Genomic DNA, 15,831 nt, shown 5'->3' on the forward strand with positions numbered 1-15,831 from the left:
AGCAGGCACTGAGCCAGGAGTGCCAGGCGCTGCCGATGCCTGCAATAGTACCCATGTGCCAGGAGCTGGTAGACAAGGCCTTTGCCCTCCTCCTCACCTGCCTGGAGGGTCAGGTTGTAAGTGCAGAGTACAGCCCCCCTTCTCTACCCTCCCCCCCCAACTCCACCATCCAGAACTGGGTGGGAGGGTGGAGCAGCCTCTTGGAGCTGGAGAAACTGAGGCATGGGGAGTGGAACCCAGGCAGGGGCCCAGGGGGACCCCCACACCCCTCAGGGAGGTGGCTTGGGCACCTAGGCATCTGAGCTCACAGCTTGCTTGGGTTCTCTAGGGGGTCTGGTGGGGTTGGAGGAAGGCATCCGGGTGTCCCTGCTCCCCCTCAAGGAAGCCAGACTTCCAGGGGCCCAGTCCCGCAGCCCCTCCCTCTTCTAACTTCCCAAGACTACACCCCCAGAGAAGCAGCATCTCACCCCCAGCCCTCTGCTCTCGGTCCCCCAGGCCACCCTGCAAGAATCCAGGAGTCCAGGACCCCAGCACCCCCCTCCAAGAGAACCCCCGCTCTAACCCCCAGATCCCAATTCTCTTAAAGCTAGACAACCCAGACATCCAGGCTCCCAACACCCCTGCAGTAATCCCCCAGCCCCTAACCCCTCCTAGGCCTGGGAGAGAACCCAGGCATCTGGGCTGGGGCCCTGTGACCCCACTCTGCCCCCCAGAAGCCTGGAGCTGTCTGCACCCAGATGGGGCTGTGCCCCCAAGGCCCTGCCTGGAGCCGAGACCCACTGCTGCACCAGCTGCTGCGAGGTCTCTATGCTGCCTATGCTGACCCCCAGGTATGACTGGGCTCTGGGTGCCTGCGGTGAGGAGGTGGGTGCGGGGCCAGGGGCTGGGAGAGAGGTCAGACACCTCAGGCGGGGAGCTGGGAGAGAAACATCGCTGGAGTGATAAAAAGTGAAAGAGTTAATACAGCCATCACTGGGCTTTGGAGTTAGCATTTAAAGGTCAGAAACCGCTGGGTTCAGTCAATGCATCCAGAGTCAACTCCATCATTATGATTCAGAGTGAACAAGAAGCTGAAGGGGCAGTGGGCCAACATAGCCATCGCTGGGCACCAGAGTTAATGTAATGGTCATTAGGTCCCAGGATTCAGAAGTCAGGGGTTCCAGACACTTCCCACCATGGATCCAGCCAGCACCGGGAGCTGTTTGGGGGCTGGAAGCGCTGCTACTTACTGCCACAACTGGGGTCTTTGGGCTCCAGCTGGGGCAATTCTTCAGCCACTGCCCCAACCCAGCCCTGACACCTCCCTCCCACCCAGGCCCTGCCTATCCCCCTGCCACTCTGCTGGATGTGTCGCTCCTTCGTGGGCCGGCTCGAATCCACCATTCCCAAGGTACTGCCTGTGAGAGTGGGGGAGGCAGTATTCAGGGGTTGGCGGCTGTCACAAGCTGGCTTGGGCTGTTGCCGGTGTCCAAGCTCTGCCACTCAGTGGGAACAAGGCTGGGCACTGTCGTCATTAGGATCCAGAGTCAACACTCCCCACAGAAATGGGTAGAGGCAGCTGGCGGGGCTGGGGGAGCTCCTGACTGTCCCCTCTTGCCGCTCCAGGAGGGTATTGCCAAGGCCCTGTCTGGGCTGTGCCACCTGCTGCCAGGTGCAGTAGCTGGGACCTGCCAGTGCCTGGCTGAGAAGTACACGGTGATTGCGCTGGAGGCAGCACTGGGCCAGCTTGGGCCTCGCCTGCTCTGCGGGATGCTGCTCATGTGTGCAGCCAAGGATGGCTATGGCCCCGGTGAGCTCAGGCTGTGGGTAGGAGCCACAGATGGGAGGGTGAGGAGTGTGAGGGACTGCACAGGATTGGGCCCCCCTGAGTCCAAGGGTGTCTAGGATCAGGCCTGGCCACATTTGGGGGTGTACATCACTGCCTGCCCTGGGAAGTAGGGGTCTGGGCATGGTGGAGGGGGCACTAATCCTCTGCATACCACACAGAAGCAGAAGCTGGGGGGCAGGCAGGGCACTGCAGGGCCTGCCTAGCACTGGCAGGTACAGGGAGCAACAGCTCTGGACTGGGGGCCGAGGCAGCACTGCTGAGAGCTTGCGCCAGTGCCCACCTAGGGTGGGAGCAGGTGAGTGCTGGGCAACCAAAGCCCTAGGTGGGGGGAGGGGGGGAGGTCTGGGGGTGCCCATGCACTGACCTCCCCCTCCTTCATGCCCCCCCTGCCCGCCAGTGTATGGACTTCATCTACCAGCATCAGCCCCGCCTGCCCCTGCTGTGGGGGAGGCACCAGGATGCCCTTGCTGCCTGCCAGGTAAGGGAGGTGCCCAAGGGGTTTGGTTAGATCCCGCCCTGCAGGTTGGCACTGGCCCTAGCGGAAGGCTAGAAGCCCTGCCCCAGCACTGGAGGGTGGCAGTGGGGGCAGGCACTGCACAGGCCTGGACAGACTAACAGGAACCTGTGCCTGCAGGATCTGGGGGCATGTGAGGCCAAGAGTGCCTCAGACCTCAAGCGTTGCAGCCTGGGCCCCATCTACTGGTGCTCCAGCGTGGAGGCAGCTAAGGAGTGTGGCGTGAGTACTGCCCTGGAGGGCACTGATTGGGCCCCTCAGGGTACACGGGTCCCTGCCTGACCCTCAGGGCCTGCCCTGAACCATGTGGGTGGTAGTGACTCTGTCACCCCCCATCCCAGTTGGGGGCCTCCAAGTAGCCCAGGGCACACAGTGACCCCCACAATTCTCTTCCAGGCTTTGAAGCACTGCCAGGACCACGTGTGGGGGTAGCAGTACCCCCCCCAGCAACAAGATGCCCCTGCAGCCCGACTTTTGCGCCCCCCAGGAATCCAAGCTCCCCCCTAGCACAGCTGGGCCCAGGCCTGTGCTCCTCCTCTGGAAACAGCTGTTACAATAAACCCCACTGCTTTGCCAGATGACTTAGAAGTGCTGCATTTCACCTGGGGGCAGGGGGACCTAAAGCCCCTGCTGGGACTCAGGCTCCCTTCTCCCCTCATCCAAGACCCCAGCCAGCTGCCCCGGTACGAAAGAACAGGGGTAAGGGGTTTGTTGCTGGGGGGGGGGAGGGGGGGAATGAGCCAAAGCTTTAACTACCCCCCCACCCCAGCTGGGCCAGGAGAGGGAGGGGAGTTACTGATACTCCTGAGAGCATTGCGTGCCCAGTATAACCAGTCTGGCATTGGGAGGGGGTTGGCAGCCCTGTGGATGTCTCCCAGCCGAGGCCAGCTGTGGGGGGCACCACAGGGGCAGGAAGGAGACCGGAGACGCAATAAAAAATAAAAACCCTTTAAAGTTCTTGGTGCAGGCAGAAAAGTCCCTGGGCAGAGCCTGGCACCTGCTGAGGGGGCCAGTGTCTGGCTGGCAATAAGGAGTGCAGCAGGGGGGAAGGGAGGTGCCCCCCCCCAGGTACCCAGCTGGAGATATCAGCAGTCCACGCCAGTGCTGTACGTTGCTCACGCACCCTGCTGGATGGTCTCCTCATCCTCTCGCCTCTTCCAGATCTGGGGGAGGGTAGAAAAAGCCAGGCAGTGAGGTTCTGCTTCCATGCCTCAGTTTCCCCAGTTAGCCTCCCACTGCCCAAGATGGGGATGGGGGAGGGCTGCCATCCTGTCCCAGCTGGCCTGAAAGCCGATTCCCTGCCTGCAACCTGGAGTGTGGCGATCTGGGCGTGGGGGGGACCACCACAACACACTCATTGCCCCATGTCCAGGCCCAATTCACAGCCATAGTCCCAAAGCCTTTCACAAGGGGCCAAGAACAGCAGCACTACCTGCCCCACCCCGCAATGCCCCACTCACCTGGATGTAGGCTTCAGAGAGTGTGATCATCTGGGGCAGGATGTCAGTCACCTGGAGGTCCTGCAGCTCATACCACTTGCCTGTGCCCTGCCAAGGTGACACCGAGGGATGAGGGGGTGGGGTGGGCATGGCAGATCTGAGATCCAGGTTGGGGGCTGCACAGGAGACACCAGACCTGGCCAGTGAGGGGGGCACAGGTGACCTCAGACTGGACAAGGAAGCACCCTCAGGCCTGTGCAGAGGGTGGGCATTGGAGCTTCCCAGGCCCAGGCAGTTGCCGGGATGGGAGATCCCAGATCTGGGCAGTGGGGGTTGGGGCAGGACAGAAGACCCCAGGTCTAGGCAGGGAGGGGGGCACGGAAGACCCGAGACCTGGGCAATTGGGGGCACAGAGGACCTAACAGTCACTCACGTGATGCAGCACATGGATGCGGTACGATCCCTCGGTGGGCTTTCCATCATGGACAATGTTGGCAATGAGGTCGTATGTGGTGTGCGTGTGTGTGGCCTGGACTTCCTCTGAAAGGTACTCGCGGAGGTCCACGTTCCTGGTGGGGGGGGGAGGCAGGGGAGCATCAGTGGATCCATACCACCCCCCTACCATCCCATGCCTGCCCAGGGCATTGCCATGGAGCCGGCCTGGTCCCAGGGTGAAGCTCCCAGCAACTGAGGAAGAACGGGACCTGCTTAATGCACAAACTAAGGCAAGCTCAAACAGTCATACAGCTGTGAACCCGGGGAAGGGTGCTGTTGGATACCCTGCCCCACAACACCACCCTCCTGTAGCAGACAGGGCTGGCAGATGGTAGAAAGAGGCTTGTGGAATCTCTGCTGCCCTGGAATATTATCTGGGGGGCATCACTGCAAGCACATCCAGCCCTTGGGACCCAGGTACTGAACAGGGGGGCATAGGAGACCCCAGGCAGGAGGGTACAAGCAATTCCACACCCATGCAGTGGTGGGGGGTGCACAGGATACCCTAGACCCAGGCAGGGGGTACAGAAGGTGGGGGGGGGGCCATGGGAGACCCCAGCCCTGAGGGTGTGCCTCAAGGCTTAGTGCCATCCAGCCCTTCACTTCTGCCCCCCCACCCTAGCAGGAACCCACGTGATGGGGAAGTTGACGATGGTGGGGTTCTTCTCCACAAAGAAGTTGTTCTTGGTGAAGCGCTTGATGCAGAAGATGAGGTAGGGTGGCAGTCGGGTCAGCTGGAACCGCTTCAAGAAGTTCTCCTTGTATGTCTTGTACTCCTGGAACACGCAGAAGCAGGGATGTAGGAACCTCAGTGATGGGGCCGAGAGTAGAGGCCAAAGGCCTGCTATCTTGCTGGGGTAGCAGCTGAGCCTGGCAACAGCTCCCTGGGACCCTCTATTAACAACCTTCCCTGCCCTGGGCTCCCTGCCCCATCTGTTTCTCTTCTCTCTACTCCCTGTCCTGTATTCCCTGCCTCATCCATTACTCTGATCCCTGCCAGGAGCAGGGTACCTATGGCACAGGTTAGCCATCCCTTGCTTTAACCAATCCACCTCCCTACCCCCACACCGCTGAACAGCTTTAAGATGCCTGATGATCCCCTCCCCCTCTTGCCTGGAGCTCCTGGCTAAGCAGTGGAACAAGCCAGGAAGGGCGCCCCCAGTGGCTGGAAGGTGGTAGTGCTGGCCGTACCTTTTCCGTGATGCCATTGAACTTGGCCAGGATGTTGAAGAGGGGCACTTGGGGGATAATGAGCTGCTCCTTCTCGTCCTTGTAGAGTGGGGCTGTGGGCAGGTCCAGTGTCAGGTACATGAAGGTCGACTCCACCATGGTCTCCTGGTACTCAGTATTCAACAACAGCTGCTCCTTCTCCTCTGCTGGCTGGGGAAAAGTAGGTCGGGGAGGTGAAATTCAGTCCTGCCTACAGCAGCTTCCCCACCCCTGACAAGATACACTAAAGCCAGGACTAAGGCTGCTAAATTCCACGGATTTTCAAGGGGAAAGCACAGAGAAATGGGGCTGGAAGGATCTGCAGTGGACACGTCTAGCCCAACCCCTGCCTGAGCCAGAATTAGCCTTGTCCAAACCATCCCAGACACATCTATTACCCAACTTCTTAATAAAGCTACTGTCAACGCTGACACAATACAAGACCTCACACCCAAACCTGCCACAGGAAAAGCAGGGGGACCACAGCAGCCAATGTCCTGTTGCAGTAAAATGTCAACAGACACTCAAGACATCCAAGAGATCCCAGGATTCTGCTAGAGGCAGTCTGTATCAATCTGACCAGGGGGAAAATTCCTTCCTGACCCTTAGTGTGGCATTGGTCTGAGCCTGAACGGAAGGAAGGGCAAGACTCTTTAGCCAGGAGCTTCCAGAGTCAGTCCCCAGCGGGAGCATTGGTACAGCCCAGGCACTGTCCCCAGCCCAGGCTACAGTGATGTCTCAGAGCAAGGCTTAGAAAAACAAGACATGCTTAGCAGCAAGTGGAGGGGAACAGGGGTTAATTCCCTACTGGCCCTGTGCAGTAGCCAGCAAAGCCTGGGAAATCCCCACAGCAGAGCTCAGGTATCACGACACCGGGATCATCTCTGAACAGTAGTTGCCCAATCTGTTGTTGAACCCACCCAGTGATGGAGTCCACAAATCCCCTGGGCATCTAATTCCACTGCCTCACTGCTCTAGAAGCAGGCTGGAGAGAGGGGCATATGGAGGCTAATCCGCCCCTCAAGGGCTCCCCTAGCCCAATCCACTGTAGTGCTGGGCCCTCAGCACTTACGAAAGAGGCATGAGGTGGGAGCTAATGTATCTTCACACATACAACGCACACCCTTGTTACATGTCATCCCGCACATCCCTCCTCCACCTCCTCTGCCCAAAATCAGGCAGCCTGAAGGCAGACCAGGGCCTCCACTCTGTCTTTGGTCTCATGGGCTTATAAATGCCTTAGTGACATGGGAGAAATGCTCAGAGCAGGGTGTCAGTTTAAAATCTAGTGAGAAGCCAACAGGTAGCTGCTACTCGATCACTACAAAGAACCATCTTCTTGGGCCCCAACAAGCTGAAGATGGAATGGAGTGCATCCTCAGGAAACCTGTGGATGTCACCAAGCTGAGGGGAGGAGTGGATATGCTAGAGGGTAGAGGTAGGATTCAGAGAGACCTTAACACACTAGATTGGGCTGAAAGAATTCTTACAAAGTTCAACAAGGATAAGTGCAAAGCCCTGCACTTAGGACAATATAAACCCATGCTGGGGTTGTACAGGCTGGGGATTGACTAGCTAAGCACCAGCTCTGCCAGAAAAGACCTGGGGGTCACAGTGGGCAATAAGCTGGATATGAGCCAACGGTGTGCCCATGTTGTCAAGAAGGCTAACAGCATATTGGGCTGTATTAGTAGAAACACTGCCAGCAAATCAAGAGGAAGCAATTATTCTCCTCTATATAGCCTCATCCATGCCATACCTGGAGTCCAGTTTTGGGCCCCCACTATAGAAACTATGTGTCCACATTGGTAAGAGTCCAGGAGAGGGCAACAAAAATGGTGAGGGGGACATGACTTATGAGGAGAGGTTGAGGGAACTGGGCTTATTTAGTCTGGAGAAAAGAAGAAAAGAGGAGGGATGAAACAGCAACCTTCAGTTATCTGAAGGGTAGAACTAGACTCTTCTCAGTGATGGCAAGTAATAAGGAGCAATGGGCTCAAGCTGTAGCAAGGGAAGTTGAGGTTAGATATCAAGAGAAATTCTCTCACTAGGAGGATAGTAAAGTACTGGAACAGGTTACCTAGAGAGGTGGTAGAATCTCCATCCTTGGAGATTAAGGCCAAGCTTGACGACACCCTGGCTGGGCTGATCTAGCTGGGGCTGGCCCTGGTTTGAGCAGGGGGGTGGACTAGATGACCTCCTGAGGTCCCTTCCAACTTTCATTTTCTATGAATCTATATTCTTCCACTCAAAAGCAAGATGTGTATTATATTCTGCGGTGTGCTGTATGTGAGGAAATATGGTATTTTTGTAGCCCAAAGAATCCTTAAGTCAGAGGTGCCCCACACAAGCATAGACCCCCAGCCCAGATTAGCGGTGAGACTGGGCTTGGCCCCTTACAGAATGCATCAGGGGCACAAAGCTGGTACTAGAAACTATAATTTCCACTATGAAGCAAGAAGATGCTGCTTTAAATCACTTGCCTCTATCATGGACAGGACCAGCCTTAGGGGCTGGGTCTGCATGGAGCCCAGGACAGTGGGGCCTTGATCTCGGCCGGAAGCTCTCAGTGCTGCTAGCAATCGCAAATGCCAACCACCAGTAAGGAAAGCACAGGTTCCCAGCATGCTTAACTAGGTGCCAGTCTGGGGCTGGTCAAGGGCTAAGGGGTTGAGTTGAGCCATAGCGTTAACAGGCACATCCATGGAAGCTTGAGGGAAAGAATGTGGAGCATCCTGTGACTGCAATGGGCTGGGCACTCACCAGGTCAGGGTGTGGCAGCTTCTTGGTGAAGATGCGCATGGAGCCCTGGAAAACGTCAGTCACAATGGCTGTGGAGACACCGAGTGGGGGACCCATGAGTGGGCACCAAGAAGCTCAGAGCGAGGGCAGGCAGGAGAATATGGAGGGGGTAGCATAGATAAATGGTGCCCAACCTATTCATCCCACAGACTGGATTTGGGTCCACGGGCCTGTGTAAGAACCCAGCTGAATGGAACCAGTCCGGCCAGGGCCAACCCTGCTGTGTGGGGCTTGGAAAACGGTTACTGTGGGGGCAGAGCAATGGTGGAGTTTATTACTGCCACTCCCAAATTTCTGTGCCCACAGGGAGACCCATGGGTCAGATTCAGCCAGGGATTAAGTAGCCCTGGCGTAAATAACAGTAAGTGGCTTGAAGCAAGGATGGTACAGAATTATCTAGAGCAGGGGTATCTAGGTAACTGTGTTGCCAGATAACCCAAAGCAATGCAGCCAGTAGTTGAGGAAGGAAACAACTTAGATGGTTTTACCCAATCCCATGTTCCCAAGTGTGGTGGAAGCTGTCAGGGGAACCCCAAAGCAGCAGACATGCCACCCCAGCACCTCCATCATCCAGCCACTGGCTCGGATCTCCCAGTTTGCCCCCTGTAACAAGGAACCCTTTACCCTACCCATTACTAGAAGGCTGGGGTGACGGCTCAGGCAGCACTGATGGCAGAAAGACTGAGGACAAAGTGGCACCTGTTTATATTAAGCCATAGGCTGCAGAATGCAAGGCTGTGGATAAAACCACCTGGATACTGAGGGAGGCGGGGCAGAAAGCTGGGACAGGGCTTGGGGGTATATAAGCCCAGCCTCTGGATTTGGGGAGTGGGGTGGCTGTGGCTGCCCCAGGGCAAGGAGCTCTGAGCCAGATGTACAGGTGAGGTACCTGGTGGTCTGGGGAAAAACAAGTCTGCCTATGTAGGAGGACTAAAAGATACAGAGACCCCAGAGGGTCTGCCAGGCACTGGGAGAGACACCTCTGAGCCTGCTACACCGACTCACTCTTTTTCTTCCTCTTCGTCCCGCCTAGAGCAGCGTGAAGAGCGTTGAGGAACCAGGAGAGGAAATCCACACCATCGCCTGGGAATGGAAAAGGAAGAGAGGGGTGAGGAATTCCCTTTTCTAAGCCAGTGGGAGTTTGTATAGCCTCTGGCACAACACAGCCCCAAGCCATGGGGTCCCAAGGCACTGCTGACTTAGCCCCGTCAGAGCTGGGAGCTCTGGGCTTTGCCACGGCCCAGACTGGGGTGTCCCCTGCTTGAACTGCTGAGCCATGGGCCACCCGAGAGCTTGTTGCATTGCCTTTCACACCATCCCTGGCTAAACCCAGCCCTGGTGAGTGGCACAAACCTCCAGCCCCAGCTAGCGCAGCAGATAAACCTGCCTCATGTTCAAATGAAAGCTGGATAGAAACCAGCTATCAAGTTCTTACACCTTTTCAAGCACTGACTTTATAGCTATGTGGCTTTTTGTAGCTAGACAGCCACTTTTCTGGTGTGATAATTACTTTGCATGTATGGCCAATCTAAATATATCATGTGATTAACCAGTTAATTGGTAATACTTCCTTTGCACATGTGGCTGGTTTTACTCTGCATGTGTGGCCAGTCTAAATTTATTGTATGCTTCACCAGTGAGTTGCATAATATATGTAACGTGGTAGGGGCCAAAATGTCCCAGCAAAACCCTCAATTACCTAATCTACAAAACTAAGTGCAAATTTCACTTAAAAAGTAACTAGTGCATTTCTTGGTGTAAAAGCATTTACTGTCTGCTAAGTAAACTAACATGAATTTAAAAAAAAAAACCCTTGTAGTCTCTCAAGCCCCTGCTACATATATTGCACGATTTGCTGGTGAACCACGCAATAAATTTAGGCCAGTCATATATGCAAAGTAATTACCATGCCATTAAAATGGCCATCTACCTATAAAAAGAGCCAAGCAATTAGTGCTTGAAAATGTGTACTAATTTTACAGCTGGTTTGCATCCAGCTTTAATTTGGAAGCACAGCAGGACCCTGAAGTATTCCCCCTCTCAACAACCCACTGATTTCCCAATCCAAGGGTCTAGGGTAACACTGACTTCTCTCCCACACAACCTGCCCTCTTCTAGCCACAGCCATGCCCCACCTACCCCTGCCCAACCCCATCTAGCCCAGTTCCCCCTAACCTTGCTTGGTGATCTGAAAATTCTTCTTGCTGCAAAGCACCACAGCTTGCAGCATCTCATGGGGGGACACATGGGCCTTGAAGTTACGGGGGTTCCATAGTTTCCGCATTAGCTCCCCGAATCGCTGAACCAACAGGAACATGATGTCTCCTGGTGGGCGCTGAATGCTCTTGTAGTTGTCTTCTTCCAGGAAGTAGTTACGGAGGGGTGGAACATTGGACAGAGCCTGGGCATGGGGGTGGGTAGGATGCAGAGTGAACAGCCAAGTGGCCAGGCACCCTGAGGCTAACTCAAGGAAGCTCTCCAACTCAGACCACCCCGCCCTCCATCTCTGTTCCAGGCCTAGAGACTACATGAGCCTACGTGAAAACAAAGCAGTTCTTTTTCACCCAACATGTCATTCAAGGGTAGGACTCATTGCTACCAGATGCGGGGGAAACAGAGTTCAGTCGGGTTCACAGGGATTGGACATGTTCTTGGCAGAAGGGGGAATCAGTAGCTGTTGAGCACAGGAGTGAGAGGCATAGTCTCTGAATCAGAACATCCTAGACTTTAAAGGCTGGAGGCTACACGTAAGAGAAGAACAGGGGCAAAATACCCAGTTCCCCCTCTCTGCCTCTGCTCTCTGCTGCCATGTGAAACAGGAGACTGGACAAGACAGACTTAGGATCTGACCCAGTCCCTGGCAGTTCTGATGGTCAATTCTAATCGTGTTTGCTTTGACATTGAAGGATTCATGAGAACAGGAGCTGTCGAAGGAAATCCTCAGCTCCCCTCCCCCTCCTGCCAAATCTATTCTAAGGGATCAACACACCCCATAGGCTCCCAGCTTCAGGGGCACCTACCTGGAGCACAGCATTGGCATAGTCATTGGCCTTGATGTTATTCAATCCCACAATGCCTGGCAGATAGGTGGTACCGTCATATGCCCGCGACAGCTTGGCCTGCTTGTCCAGGTTGGCAATCTGTTGTTTGGTGAATGTGGGCTTCAGCACATACTGCAGAGAGAAGAAAGGTGCAGGGTTTGGGGGACTCAGAGTTATGGATGTCAGCATCACACAATATGGGAGACCCCCGGGCAGTAAAAGACCTTTGCTGGGCTAGCCTGGCTGTGTGGTAAGCAATGATCTAACCCACAATGGTAACCTATAGGCAGCAGCTGATGAATCATAAGGAAGTGTGGCTAGAAGGGACCTGCAGAGGTCACATCTAGTCCAACTCCCTCCCTGAAGCAGGATCAGCACTGTCCAAACCATCCCATACCCATCCATCATCTAAACTCTCCAAAAGAGACAATGCTGGCACAACACCAGACATCACCTCCGAGCCTTCCACAGTGAAAGCAGGGGAGCTGTGGTGGCCAGCATCCTGCTGCTGTAAAGAGTTGTTAATAGATGCTCCAGAAATCCCAGAGGGAGGCCGTGCTTCCACTAGAGAGGAAGGTAACCCTTCCCCCACCCCCACCTCCCAAGTCCATACCAATATGACTGGGGAAGAAATTACTTCTAGACCCCCAAATGCAACTTTGGTCTGAGCTTGAATGAAAAGGCAAGATCCTCTAGCTAGGACCCTCTGGTTTGAGTCCCAGCAGAAGCACTGGTACAGCCCAGCCGCCATCCTCATCCTGGGCTGCAGCCAACCAGTGCCTCTAGAGAAGGTTTAACCACTTCCCCCGCCACCAGTATCATGCCTCTTAGGTGTCTTTTCCCCCCAAGCCCAGCTTCTTCATCCTCTCCTTGCAGGACTTGCTTTCTAAAACCTCCATATTTGTCACCAGCTCTAGACCCTCTCTCACATTTCCACATCGTGTTTAAGTGGAAGCCGCAATGGCGTGCAATCTAGAGTAGAGCCATGATCACCTCCTGCATCTTGTCCCAACGCTCCTATTGATGCCTCCCAAAACCACATCCACCTTGTGTGTGGCTGCTTCGCACTGCAGACTCTCAGTTGGGATCCGCCCTTAGGCAGAGATTTACTATGGGCAAGATGAGCCCGTTCCAGCCCCTAGGCCTGGCTGGAGCACTGATTGCTACATAAGCTGCTTGTGCAAAGCCTTTGCTAAAGCACTGGCCTGATCAGTGCCCCTGACCAATACCTGAAGTCCTGACAGAAACAAAATTAGGCACTTGAGCCAGGAATGGGCTCCTGTCGCAGGATGGCTGGACAAGGGGTGGAATAGTTCAGTCCCAGAAGGATCAGGCTGGGATGGGAACCCATTCAGTAAAACCCGGAGTCCATGATGCCTCCAGATATTCAAGAGACTGGTGGAAGGTGACACACCATGTGCATGGGCAGCTGTAGAAAAGGAACCTGGGAAAGGATGGGAACTGGCTCAGCCTAGGGAAGTCTGAGTGGGGTAGTGCTATGTCATAGAATCAATGAGTCAGAAGGGACCTAGACAGATCATCGAGTCCAACCCCCCGCCATGGGCAGAAATGAGCACTGGGGGTGGGAGTGGTCATAGGACCCCAGCTAGGTGCCTATCCAGTCTCCTCTTGAAGATTTCCAGGGGAGGTGAGACCACCACCTCTCTGGGAAGCCTATTCCAGGCTCTGGCCACCCTTACAGTGAAGTAGTTCTTTCTAATATCTAACCAAAACCTATCCTCCCACAGCTTGTGGCCATTGTTCCTAGCGACTCCAAGGGGGGCCCTGGTGAACAGACTTTCCCCGAGTCCCTGCCGCTGGCTCCTGATAAGGTTGTAGGCAGTCACAAGATCCCCCCTCAGTCTCCTCTTGCGGAGACTAAAGAGATTCAGGTCCCTCAGCCTCTTCTCATAGGGCTGGCGACAGAGGCCCCCAACCATACAAGTGGCCCTCCCTATGTCATAGGCAAACATATGTGCGTGCCTTGGCTGTTAGATCACACGTGTGTTAGGGCTGTGCCTTGCGACCGAAAACCTGTTGGGGCCTTGGTGACTGACCCAAACTCACAGTTGTCTCTAAGGTTTCTTCATGCTGTGCTCCCTGCTCCTCCCAGTCCCTCCCATGTCTCAGTCCCTCCCTCGAACGTACCGTGATGTCTTCCAGCGAGGAGTCAATGATCTCATAGTTGTCAGGCAGGCAATAGAACTTGAGCGTATGCAGGTTCAGGAAGACGTGGTGGCTGAACTGCACACTGTGGATGTAGGCATGGGACTTCAGGCCACGGCCTGCATGTGAAAGGGGCAGTGGGTCAGGTATACAGGGCACACATCTACACATTTGCATATATACACATCCACACACAGATACATACGAACAGAAACACATACACATGTATGCACATATATAGATGTTGTATATAAATCTTGTAGGGTAAAAGCAAGACTTTGTAATGAAGATTTATATTGACAAATAAATAGCCTCACTTTTAGCATTACAATGCCTTACTTTAACCCTACAAGATTCATATACAAATACAACATAGACATGCATACACAGGTATCCACATGAATTTTTGTACATATATGCACGTACACAAGTGCACACATGTACACACGCAACTACATACACGTGTACACACGCAACTACACATGTACACACACAACTACATACACGTGTATATGTAGATGCGTACACTTGCATGTATGTGTGTGTATATACATCTATGTATAGACATGCACATATATGCAAACATGTACATATACAGTCCCACACAAACAAGGAGTTATGCATGTGTATGTGCACATGTACACACGTTGATTTATGTATGTATAGGCATGTGCACATGCACACACATGCATGCACATATTTGTATTCACAAACACACATGAGCATATATGCACCCACATCTATGTATTCATACACCCACAAGTATGTTTGTACATGCAGAGCTAGGTTGTGTGAATGAAGTAAGGAAACTGAATCTTTGCTGGAGTGCCCTGGGCACATTGTACAGCAGCAGCAACATTACGCTTCCCAGCTTTGCTGGCTCCTGAAATGTGAGGCCTGGGGGAAGAGTCAAGACCAGAGGAAACCAGCGCAGGCCCCTGCCACCCAGTCCCCCCAGCATGGTGCCGCACAGCTGCATTCAGGCACTCACCCTGGAAGTACTTGCCGCAGACAAGGCAGGCGTAGACGTTGATGTGTGACAGGGAGATGGAGCAGAGCTTCTCGAAGTCAAAGTCCAGGACGCTCCTGGGAGTGGAAGGGGAAAAGACAGGGTGGCCAAGGCCTGGAGGTGGCCCCAGCGCAGACCTGCCTGAGGCCGGTTCTGGGACCTGTCCCCATGCCCCACCCTGGCTCCCAGCCCTGGGCCAGTGGGAGGCAGATGTTGCCCCTGCTCTGGAGCCTGGGGGAGTGCGTGCACATGGGGGCACGGCGGTCATGGGGCACATGTGGGCTCACCTCTATGCTGAGGCAGGCACATGTGTGCGATACATGCGAGCCTATGCACATGTGCATGCCAGCGCAGCCACACATGCGCAGATGTGTGCGCGCCTAAGCACCCTGTTCCGCACCTGTTGATAGTGTCCAGGTAGGGGCAGTGGCGGCTACGCCGGTCCTCGGGGTCGAAGCGCCCGTAGCGCACTGTGGGACAGGGACACACGTCAGTGGCGGAACCCAGGCCTCCTCCCCCACTCCCTGACCCGGGCCCCCCGCGCCCACCGGTGACTTCGGGCTCCGGGTCGGAGTCAGCCTCGGCCTCACGCTCGCGCTTGATGCGGGGCGGCCCCTCGGCTCGCTCCCGCTCCCCGCCGCGCTCCCGCCGCGCGCGCTCGCGCTCCCGCTCGGATTCGGCCTCGCGCTTCAGGCGCGCGCGCTCAGGCTCCGGTTCCCGTCGAGCGCGGCCACGCTCGCGCTCCCTCGCCGCCCCCCCCCGCGTGTCCCCTTCGGCCTCGCGCTTGCCCCGCGCCGAGCCCGAGCCCCTTGGGGACGCGCGCAGCTCCCGCTCCCGCTCCCGTTTTCCGCGGCTCGACATGTCCACACCCCCAACACAGCCCCCCCCCTTGCTGCTCTGCGCATGCGCGGACTCTTACAGCGCATGTGCCGTAGCCATGACGAGGGTGGAGCCAGCGTAAAACTAACCGCTTACTTCCGCCTTTTAGCGCATGCGCCGACACGCAGAGCCCGTGGGCGTCTGATTTACTACAGATCCCCGTTTCCATGCGAGTCTCAGTTTCCCTCCTGTACATGCGCACTCACATCCTAATGATATCCAGTCAGATGAGCCTAACCCCACCCAGCAGCCTTTCTACGTATGCGCATGCTCCCTGCGGGCTGCCAGGTGGCCGACCGCCGCTCTCCCCAGAGTTTCCTCCTTAAAGACACAGCGCCCCCTTTTTTCCTGTTTTTCTTGGAAGCTTCTCGCCGCCCTCGGGCCGGGACGTCTCTGCTACACCAGGCCCCCCGTCCCGCCCCTCCCTTCCCCCTCGGGACGCGGCCCCA

The 15,831-nt window shown here is 55.5% G+C and overlaps 2 protein-coding genes and 1 long non-coding RNA gene across 4 annotated transcripts in view; 2 read left to right on the top strand and 1 right to left on the bottom strand.

Moving 5' to 3' along the window:
* Window positions 1-3,034, top strand: part of SFTPB (surfactant protein B) — a 3,429-nt gene extending 395 nt beyond the window's left edge. Inside the window, exons 3-10 of the mRNA XM_019545917.1 lie at window positions 3-116; window positions 714-830; window positions 1,316-1,390; window positions 1,606-1,789; window positions 1,987-2,123; window positions 2,226-2,306; window positions 2,463-2,564; window positions 2,739-3,034. Of these exons, the coding sequence (XP_019401462.1) occupies window positions 3-116; window positions 714-830; window positions 1,316-1,390; window positions 1,606-1,789; window positions 1,987-2,123; window positions 2,226-2,306; window positions 2,463-2,564; window positions 2,739-2,774 (846 nt within the window). The 3' untranslated portion in view covers window positions 2,775-3,034. The remainder of the gene's footprint in view (window positions 1-2; window positions 117-713; window positions 831-1,315; window positions 1,391-1,605; window positions 1,790-1,986; window positions 2,124-2,225; window positions 2,307-2,462; window positions 2,565-2,738) is intronic.
* Window positions 3,035-3,277: 243 nt separating this feature from the next.
* On the bottom strand, window positions 3,278-15,593 carry USP39 (ubiquitin specific peptidase 39). 2 transcript variants are annotated; one of them, XM_019546005.1, is made up of 13 exons: window positions 15,479-15,593; window positions 14,904-14,973; window positions 14,486-14,580; window positions 13,477-13,613; window positions 11,308-11,460; window positions 10,463-10,688; window positions 9,293-9,370; window positions 8,249-8,316; window positions 5,468-5,656; window positions 4,910-5,052; window positions 4,215-4,350; window positions 3,803-3,889; window positions 3,278-3,505 (listed from the first exon to the last, which is right to left on the bottom strand). In XM_019546005.1, the coding sequence occupies exons 1-13, from the start codon at window positions 15,576-15,578 to the stop codon at window positions 3,458-3,460; spliced, it is 1,530 nt and encodes a 509-aa protein (XP_019401550.1). In that variant the 5' UTR covers window positions 15,579-15,593; the 3' UTR covers window positions 3,278-3,457. The 2 variants fall into 2 exon arrangements, with proteins under 2 accessions (XP_019401550.1, XP_019401549.1); XM_019546004.1 differs by lacking the exon at window positions 15,479-15,593 and adding an exon at window positions 15,052-15,366.
* On the top strand, window positions 4,358-4,926 carry LOC109317380. The gene is made up of 2 exons (XR_002103038.1): window positions 4,358-4,757; window positions 4,808-4,926. It is a non-coding gene; the product is annotated as an uncharacterized LOC109317380 (long non-coding RNA).
* Window positions 15,594-15,831: the final 238 nt, after the last annotated feature.

This window comes from Crocodylus porosus, unplaced genomic scaffold (assembly GCF_001723895.1).
Source record: "Crocodylus porosus isolate Cpor-Errol unplaced genomic scaffold, CroPor_comp1, whole genome shotgun sequence".
In the NCBI taxonomy this organism is placed as follows: Eukaryota; Metazoa; Chordata; order Crocodylia; family Crocodylidae; genus Crocodylus; species Crocodylus porosus.

Coding starts and splice junctions, on each gene's coding strand:
- USP39 (XM_019546004.1), bottom strand. CDS start 15,364: ATGTCGAGCCGCGGAAAACGGGAGCGGGAGCGGGAGCTGCGCGCGTCC. Junction 11,461..13,476: donor CCTCGCTGGAAGACATCACG/GTACGTTCGAGG, acceptor TTCTCTCTGCAG/TATGTGCTGAAGCCCACATT. Junction 3,890..4,214: donor GCATCCATGTGCTGCATCAC/GTGAGTGACTGT, acceptor TCACCTTGGCAG/GGCACAGGCAAGTGGTATGA.